The sequence below is a fragment of the Aulostomus chinensis genome, chromosome 10 (genome assembly GCF_037954235.1).
Source record: "Aulostomus chinensis isolate RoL2024-O1b breed Wild chromosome 10, RoL_Achi_v1.0, whole genome shotgun sequence".
Taxonomy (NCBI): domain Eukaryota; kingdom Metazoa; phylum Chordata; class Actinopteri; order Syngnathiformes; family Aulostomidae; genus Aulostomus; species Aulostomus chinensis.
The window spans coordinates 22,108,385-22,117,967 of NC_141329.1; the positions used below are offsets into that span (position 1 = coordinate 22,108,385).

The window sequence follows — 9,583 nt, forward strand, 5'->3', positions numbered from 1 at the left end:
CATTCACTACCATTCATTGCACTAAGCTAACTAGAGGTCAGTTGGTCTCTCTGAGTATTTGGCACCCAAATGTGCACGCAGAGGAGAGAGGAGAATCTACCCTCCTGTCTGGCCGTGGGGAAGGATAGTAAGTGTAATATTCAAAAAGCTGTTCCTTTTAAGTGCATTTATTCTCCTCAAAATCAAATAGATTTAGTTTTTAATTCCGTGGGAATATAGAATGTATCACTACGTACATATACACAAATTTTGATATGATCTATATGTTTTATATGTAACTTTTCCTGGCTAGATAAATCATACAGTTCATCAATATTTGTATTTTTTTCTGATTTCTATCACAGAAGCTGCACACCCTCTCCGAAACCTCCTACGGTTCCAAAATCCTCCCAAGCGCTATCTGTGGTGGATGCCTACACTCAGCTGCTTCAGGAGCAGAGCAGTTGGGTCAAGAGCAGTCAAGAAATTCCTATGGCACAAGAGAGGCAACAAGATCATAGTACACAGGTATGCTGTTGATTACGTGTGAGTGTGAGTTAAAAACAAAAGGAAGACCAGTTTAATGCAATAGTGCATTCGGCTTTAATATATAATGGCCCATGTTTCGCAACTAAATAGCTCAGTGAACAAGTGCAACATCGATACCTATTGATTGATATACATGAAGCCAAATGTTTGGGCTGCTTTCAGACTGATGCTAAGTACAAAAGTGAACCATTTACCGGTACTCTTGTTTACGTAGTAGAGTAGATTTCTGGGTGGTTTTTCATATTCTGTCCTCCAAAAGTTCCCTTTCACTCTGTTCTACTAAAAAAAAAAAAAAAAGGAATACGTTTAATTGTCTTTCAATATAAAATCAGCTTCATCAGGGATTTCGTAATGGAACAGAAGCAGATATTTGGTTAACTTTTGTTTTTACTCTTCTAAACAATGCATTTAATCATTTATACAATTGACCACATCTACAGTTATATATTTATTATATTTATGATATACATTTATCCTGTTGTTCTTTTATTAGGAGTGAACATGAATCCCCATGCCCCAGGTTTCTGTTGAGAACTGGTTTAATAACCAAGTGAATCAGCATATTAAAAAATGCACGATGGGATACATGTCTTATCACCTCTGAGACACATTTTATCAAAGAACTGAACCTTAGATGTGTGCTCTGTTGCTATACTGTGTATACTCTATTGGTATCTATGAAAAATGTGTATCCTGTTTTTGTATTTGCTACTCTTACCTTTTTTCTGAATTTTAGGACAACTGCCTTTCCTGGTGCTCTAGAGCTGAAAGCCTCTCCAGTAAAGACAGTTTGGAGGATGAGGAACCCAGCCCATGCACAAACAAACCTCGGGGTTCCAATTCATTCCTCTTGGTTGAGTCAGAAAGGCACCATCAAGACCTGACAAAGCAAAATGATTTGTGTCCATCATCAGACCTAACATCTCTCACAGCCATAATGCATCTTGATGAGAACTTGCCCCTATCAAGAAAACTGCATGGATCTAAGCAGAAAAAACAAGACTGCAGCTTTTTGTCTCTTTGTGAAATTATTAGTGCTGACCCAGAGCATTTTGATGTGAATCTGCCACAGAACAGCAGTGGGGACAATATTATTACAAGTAAAGTTGGAGATACAATACGTGAGTTATCATGTCCTAAACAAGAGACTCTTTTTGATCTCAAACAGCAGGAGGTCCATGCTGGCAGACAGTTAAAATATCCATCAGCTTCAGAAATTTTTCTGATGAACAAAAAGGGCAGCAGCAATGATGTTTTGTTAAGGGCTGCTTGTCTGCCAAATGTTTTATTGAATGATAGCACAACAGAAAATGTTTCACAAAATGGATCTCCTCAGCAGCCAGGAAAAGACAGCCACTATATGCCACCGCAGAAAGAGCTCAGGTCTTCCATAAACAATGTCTATGAGGTTTCAAACTTGGACCCCAAAACAAAGAAGCCCATTAATACTGTATCTCCGCAACAGGCAGGTGTGTCTTATTTTTTGTCAGAAACTCCCAAGTCCCCTAAATGTCCTGAGAAGGATGTACAGAAATTGCCTGTGTCAGAGGGGGCATCTCATGCTGTACATGAAGTCAGGTTTGTTAAAGGAATCCTTAAAAAAGAGTCCAAACATATGAAAGGAGATATCACCCATGTCTATGGCTCAGGACAGTTCATTTTTGCAAAACAAGTAGCTTTAGCGATCAGAGATAGTGTTGAATTGACAAAAATGAAAACTAAAGAGGTGGAAGGAAAGAACACTGTAAAGAAACTGCGTTGGCTTGATGAGGTACAAATGGAGAAAGTGGATAAACAACAGAACATGATGAAAGGCAGATTGTCTAATCTGTCTCAGTCAAAGAACAACTCAGAGGACCACCAGCTAAGTCTTACTGCAGTCTCAGGGGCTTCTAAGCCTGGACCCAGCTTGACCCCCTCAGCTTCCCCTGGTTATCACTTTACAAAGCAAGCATGGGCAGATGTTGGGGTTCAAGTCAGTTTGCCCCAGGAACGTGTAGACGAGGTCAAGGTACCACGGTGTAGCACCAGGACTGGTGGTCCCAAGGCCCTGCAGAGAGAACTCACTGCCAGAGTTGGAGCGGGTCCTGTTTCCTCATGGATTAGAAAGGGCATCGTCATGCAACCTCAAGCTGCCACTGGGGTGAGTCAGATTGCCAAAACCCATGGGAGGATGTTGGTGCCCCGCCCACCTCCTAGGAGGGAATCCACACAAGAAAAATCTCAATACCCCATTAAGACCCCATATGGCAAGGATCACACTAATGTCAACTGTAAACAACCTCTGCCTACAGAGGAGGCTCTGCACAAGGACAACTTGCAAGGCTTTATTTTACCTTACACACATATAATCAGAACAGATAGTAGTGTTATCTACACACCATTGCCCCCCTCATATACCTGCCCTGTTCCAGAAAGCAACATGAAATACTTGCCCAGTTTAGGTCATCAAGACAATCAGAGCCACGGCAGAAGAAGACGGATGGTGTGCAGTGAAAAAGGCCTCTGTTTGGATTGCACTCCCACAGATGATGAGATCTCACAGCTCTGGCACAGTGTCCGCAGCGCCTTATCCACCAAGGATGGTAATGTATGTTTGGCTGAAAGCCCCTTACACAGCTTTGAGTGGGCTATTTTTTAAGTCTCTGTTTACATTCATGATTGTCTAAGCATATTCCTTAGCATCAAAACTTGAAATTTCAAGTAACCACTGAATGAAGAATGAGCTACATTGTGTCATTTGCAAAGTTGCCATTTTGGAAAGTTGCATGAGATTACATCCGTGTGCCATTTTTTTGCACAATTTGCGAACAAATTTTTATGTACGACTAATTTATTTAACAGAAATGAACTATATTATAACACAAATACTGGTGTTTTGCAGCATCCTATTGTTCTAATATTTAAAAGTAAGTAAGGACACAAAGTCAGTGATATCTGGAAAAGTGGACTTATTTGACATCATGAACTAGCTTCACAAAGGCCCGTTGTCTGTTTTGCCTCTAGCCATCCCATCTTGCCATCAGTGGAGATTATCAACATTATTATTATTGAAAATGATGAAGCCATTTTAATACACTTCATTTTTGCATATTTTTTTACTCTACCATTAAAAGTCTGTAGTTTAATGGATTTAAATTAAGGTGTACATATTGTGTTAGCAATATCACTTTTACAGCACAATGATCAGGCCCTAACAAAACAGGAAAGCAAATACAGAAACATTATACTACAAAGTACACCAAGGAGATATTGCTGATACCTTTTTCTGTGTCCTGCATTTTAGATCACAGATTGATCTCCTGTCTTGGCCACAAGGTTCGCTGACCTTGGATTTAGCAGGATTTGTCTCTTCATACAGCAGCCATCGATTTCTTTGTTTTGCTCCTTTTTTTCTGTAACACCTTGCATGGAAAATTGCCAAGCATATGCATTGTTGTTATTTTCAGTTATCTTTATTGGAGCCCGAAAAACTACAATATGTTTTTTGCAGACTGGGAAACTAAAAAAAACATTCTGTGCATAGTCATCTAGTTTATATTGTAATTTGTGTTCCTGTAGTTATTTTTTTAATTGTTGGTTTAGAATATTATATTATATTATTATAAGATTTTTTGGGATGTTCTTTCAGAAAAAAACATTCAGGAAAGAGAGGCAACGGGAGGTGGGCAAGCTGTAAGGAAACCCTGCATGGAGCAGAGCAGACAGCCTCCTGACACAAGGAACAAAAGGCTTCCTCAGTCCTCTCAGGTACATGCTTGCAGTTGCCCTGTAGGGAGGAATAGTGAGAATAATTGCTGAAGATCAGTAAATGGGTGTGTTTGAACTTGCTTAATCAGTTTTGCTGTCCTTTTCATGCTGTATTTTGTGTTAGTAAAATTATGAGTCAACACAACTTGGGTCTTTCAAGACAAGACTTTCCAGATAGACTTGAGTTGTCAGTATAAGAGAAAAAAAGCAGCGGTTTTGTACACAACAATTTGTGTTTCCATCTGTTATTATGCATTATGGCTATCACCTAGAGATTCAGTTGTATGCTTCAGAACAGTGGTTCTCTACCTGGGGGTTGGAAGATCATTCCTGGGGACCACCATATTGTTTAGTGAAAATAAAATGAAACGGACAGGGGTCATGAACACCCACTTAATTATTCTGGGGAATTTCGAGTTAAACAAGCTGTTTACCACTGCTTTCATACACATAGATATTAAATAATGATAATATTGAGCTTGAATAACTTATTGTCTGTTTATTTTGTTTCGTGTAGGCAACACAACAGCCTGCAGACCAAGAGAGGCTGTATTCCATCCCTGGTGAAGGTAGTGTTAACTGTGTCCATCTTTTGGTTGCTATCATAGCTATAGCAAACAAACTTTGATATATATATATATATATATATATATATATATATATATATATATATATATATATATATATATATAACTTAGACGGAAACAAAATCCAATGAACATATATGGATGTGTGTGTGTGTGTGTGTGTGTGTATATATATATATATATACACACACACTTTGCACTTTCATTTCATTCATTGAAATTTGGATTTTGTTTCAGTCTAAGTAACATATATATATATATATATATATATATATATATATATATGTGTGTGTTACTTAGACTGAAACAAAATCCAAATTTCAATGAATGAAATGAAAGTGCAAATGAATGCCCTTAATTTGACATTATTTGGAAACCCATTTTCACCTGGCTGAAGTACATGCTGAGGGTCTACCGGAAGGAAGGGATGTCACAGCTGCTATGGCAACAGTCAAAACACAGATGCCTGGAACAGTACAGCAGCGCCAACAGCAGGGACTTACCTCCATTTCATTGGAAGAACAGAAAATCTTGCTGTCTCTAGACAGACTCAACCACCACCTGCACAGTGAGCACTTACTAAATGATGTTTGCATTAGGACCGAGCTAAATTGTTGCCCGTTGATATGTTGCCATATCTAGAAGTCTGACTTATTGTGTTTGTCACTATTTATAGGCGTACGTGAACACTTTGGGGGTCCTACTGGCACAGGTATAGTCCTCACTGATACACTATCCGTAAGTATGAATTTCTAAGTGAAACATTATTTGCCAGGGCATATGAGGTGACTTTGTTGTACCCATTTTTCTTTTTTGTCCTCTGTTTTTTAGACCAGGGAAATGAAGACCACAAATCATCACAGGCACAATCTCTCCAACAACCGGACTCAATACCAGAAAAAATGCTGATGTAAGATTGCGTGGTCGTCAGGGGTCTTCACTTCCATCGGTGCTTTATTGCATCTGCTTTGTGGCATAATATATAACCAAGCACTTTATTTTACCTATTAAAATGCCTGAAGTAACCTTATGCTTAATGGAGCAAGATTAAAGGGTCAACACAGGCACAAAAAGAAGTATGCATTGCAGAATTAAACCAAATTGAATTTTTACGTGAATTAATTCAAAAGGTTTTTGATTTTGGTAGATTTGTGATACCAGCACATTTGGCCTCATTCATGACTTGTTTGAATGCAGAAATTTGTTCTATACTCCAAAGGAGAGGACCCGGGCTTGCAAAGAAATGTTAGAAAGTCTCAAGTATGTTACAAGAGGTGCACAACAGATGTCAGTAGCAGGGAGTTGCAAAATAACCATACATTCTGTGAAAACACAAGAATATTTCATGAATGAGGCTCAGTGTCCCTAAAAACTACTCTGAGTTTTGCCAAACCACCTCCTTTAAACAATCAAAGGTTGATTAGAAATGCTGCTTGATTTCATACATTTTAAAATGTGATTTAATAACTGAAATATTGCAAAGAGCAACAACTGAAGATCTGTATAAGATAAATATTTATTTTCAATACTGCATTCTGTGTTCATATAGTAAAAGTATAATATGGTGGAAACGTTTTGGGTAATGAAGTTAATAAAAAAAAATCCATTACTGACAGGGTTTTGGGTTTTTTGTAATGTTGTTATTTCTTAATCCACACAGTGCACCCAATAAATGGACTGAGGACTGGAAATTGTTTCTTGAACAATATGTTGCAACATTGCAGCAGGGTTTGTTTTTCTCTGACGGCTGTGAACAGGACAATTTAAAGCGCTTGTGTCCTAGACTCACCCTACTGGCTCAACAAGGTGTCTTTCAGCTAGAGGAAGTCTGTTGCGTTTGCATTTACACACAACTTCACTCTTGCTTCAGGCCTCATTCCACCTAAATGTTTCCTTTACCTATAGTAAGATATTTAGTCATACGTTACTTCATTGCTTCCTTTGAATAGTTATTTATCAAATGTGTATCTCCCTTGTCAAAAAAGGCATGCAGACAGGAAACAAGCAGCAGGGATTTTTGATGGGACTTCAGTTGCCCCTCCTTCCCTGGCGTGTCTGGTTTTGCCCAGACTCTGCCTGCTAAGACTTGCTCCAAGATGTGGAGGAAGCTCCAGCTCATTTGAAGACTTGCCCAATGGTGCTGAAACTTTGTTTTATGTACAGGCTTTTGGTTTTGTGCATACATGAAATTTGGAGTGTTTCAACACACTTTAATACTTGTGTTACTGTCGTGTCTGCTATGTGGAGTCATGCATCATCAACGCCTTGTTATCTCCAACAGTGCTTGAAAATGATGATGGATAAAGAAGATGTGTGTGAAAAGATTTCTGGTAAAAATGACAAAATATGTCCAGTCTAGATGACAGCTGTTGGCAGTAATATTCAGAGTCATTATACCATAAATAGAGAGGCTAATGACATTTAAGCCTCAACCAAGACAACACCCTGAAACTCAACTGGAAAGAGTGGTGAAAGGGAAGATGTTTCCACAAATGCAAGTTCAAGCTTGTGCTTTGGTCCATTGTGAAGCTTAATCTCAAGTTCATGTTTTTACACACATGCACACACACACATGTACATACATATATATGTATAGTGTGTTGCATTTTTGGAGGCCATAACATATATCTATTGATAAAACAACACAGGAAAGTTCTGTCTTACTCTTAAATTGTTTTATTTTTTCTTATTTATGTTCTGAATAAAACTGACATCAATCAAGCTTCACAATGTAACATAACTATTACATAGCCTTTTGTAATGGATGAATATGTGCAGGAATGTGGGCTGTGTGTATTAGAGCTGGGAGGGAGTCAGATGACAGTTTATATTTATTGTGACCCATAACCATAGTGTATCTACGCATTAAACACTGTAGGGGGCACTCAATCTCCCCTGTGCCTTAATGACTGTAGCAACAAAGTGCGTCACTAAGTCCGATAATAACAGCAGACCAAAGCGCATCGAACACGGAGGACCTACAACTCCACAGTATTTTAGGAATTTATATGGATTCATTGTTTGTTAATATGATATTACAACGTACACATTGGCCCACTAACAGCATGTAGCTAAAGCCCAGTGAGACTATTGCCTCATAATGTTGGCCAAAAGTGGCCAATCTTCTAAGTGGGTGGTCCCCTCGGGCTGCAGCTACGCTGCAGTCCATCTCTTGTGTCTGAGTGCGTTTCAATGACGTTAAAGTGTCAGCTAGACAAAGAGCATCTCTTGACTGAAAACATGTGTGCGGACTCGTATCAAAATATGTGGCCTTAGAAAGTTCTCAGACAATTATGAACATTGCATATTGCATTAACATAAAATACATGAGGAATTGGGATTTACTACATGACAGTTTTATTGATTCTATAGTGACAGTATTGTAGTCTGTGAAATATAGTGGGTTATTCATTTATTTCTTCCAGGAAGCTACTATAATTAATATGGGCTCTTGTGTGTTTTACTTATTTGTCCTTTTTCAATATTTGCGCTTACAATTGAGATTTACTCATAAAGACCTACCTGATAACATAATAAATGAACAAATTTAACTTGCATCCTTTCACAAAAAAAGAGCATGTGACTGTGAGAGAGAAGCTCTTAATCTGTTCATCTGGGTTTTACATTGTCTGCAGGAATTTAATAGGGCTTCATAATCATTCATTCAGGGGATGTATGGGAAAAAGAGTTGAAACAGAGCCTCTGTATCCAAAGAGAGTGGATCTTGACAAAATGATTTCTCAATGGAAGAGGGGCCCCATTAGCATAACAATTGTGGGAACTGCATGGATCCACTTTTCGTGAGCACTGTAAAAAAAAAAAAAAAAAAGCAACTGGTAGCATTATATGTAGGCTGGTTTTGGATTATTGAAAAAAGTTGCCTCATTAAAAAGGAAAAGAAAATACTGAGTAGTTCTGCTCATATTTCATTTCAACGAATGCAGTATCTTGTAATCATTTTTACAGATCGTGTTAAGTACATAAATCCATACATTTGCATAAATTAAAGCAATAGTTGAACCTCCTTTGGACATAGTTTTTTGCTTCAACACACCTGCATGCGTATTTGTGTGAACTGTTTTCTTTACAATGCAGCTCTTTCATGTTTCCAGAGGGGAAATTGCCTTCCCCAAGTAAGGTTCTGCAGCAGGACCTTTAGAGGCTAAAATAGATGTCCGCAAATTAAATATCATGATGATAATGAATTACATGGGAAAACAAGTGTTTATATGTCATGAATATATAAATAATAGTCAATGTCTAGGGCTACAGGATATCCCTAGATATACTGCAGTTTATGATGATCTATTAATCCCCCTATTATCAATGCTGTATAGCTGTTTGTTGTAGTGTACTGCTGTATTTTTAGTTTTGTTGTTTGTTTTTAACTGTATAGTTAAGAAGTTTGTAATGCAATTTTACACAAAAGGTAGTTTATAAATAAAAACTGTTTTGATAATTGCACATATTTGCATTTTGCTCAATACCTACAGCATTGTTTATATATATATATATATATATATATATATATATATATATATATATATATATATATTTCTGCATTGGTCTGACTAATAATTATATTGGCCCAGTTTAGTTTGTCTTTGGTAATCCTGTGCCGTTCATAATAAGAAAATAAAGGTAGTAAATATACATTTTGGTAATAAAGAAAAATTCAGTGTTTGCATGTGTTTTTCAGTGTGTACAAATGAAGATAT

General features: G+C 37.6%; 1 protein-coding gene across 6 annotated transcripts in view; it reads left to right on the forward strand.

Moving 5' to 3' along the window:
- Window positions 1-9,291, forward strand: part of cep126 (centrosomal protein 126) — a 29,296-nt gene extending 20,005 nt beyond the window's left edge. For 4 of the 6 annotated variants that reach the window (XM_086216453.1, XM_086216451.1, XM_086216452.1 and 1 more), the window contains 7 exons: window positions 345-507; window positions 1,265-3,113; window positions 4,160-4,278; window positions 4,796-4,847; window positions 5,263-5,433; window positions 5,542-5,603; window positions 5,697-9,291. In XM_086216453.1, the coding sequence (XP_086072579.1) occupies window positions 345-507; window positions 1,265-3,113; window positions 4,160-4,278; window positions 4,796-4,847; window positions 5,263-5,433; window positions 5,542-5,603; window positions 5,697-5,774 (2,494 nt within the window). In that variant the 3' untranslated portion in view covers window positions 5,775-9,291. Of the gene's footprint in view, window positions 1-344; window positions 508-1,264; window positions 3,119-3,814; window positions 3,847-4,159; window positions 4,279-4,795; window positions 4,848-5,262; window positions 5,434-5,541; window positions 5,604-5,696 lie in introns of those variants that run through there. The other 2 variants (XR_015118199.1, XR_015118200.1) reach the window with 2 other exon arrangements.
- The last annotated feature ends 292 nt before the right edge of the window (window positions 9,292-9,583 follow it).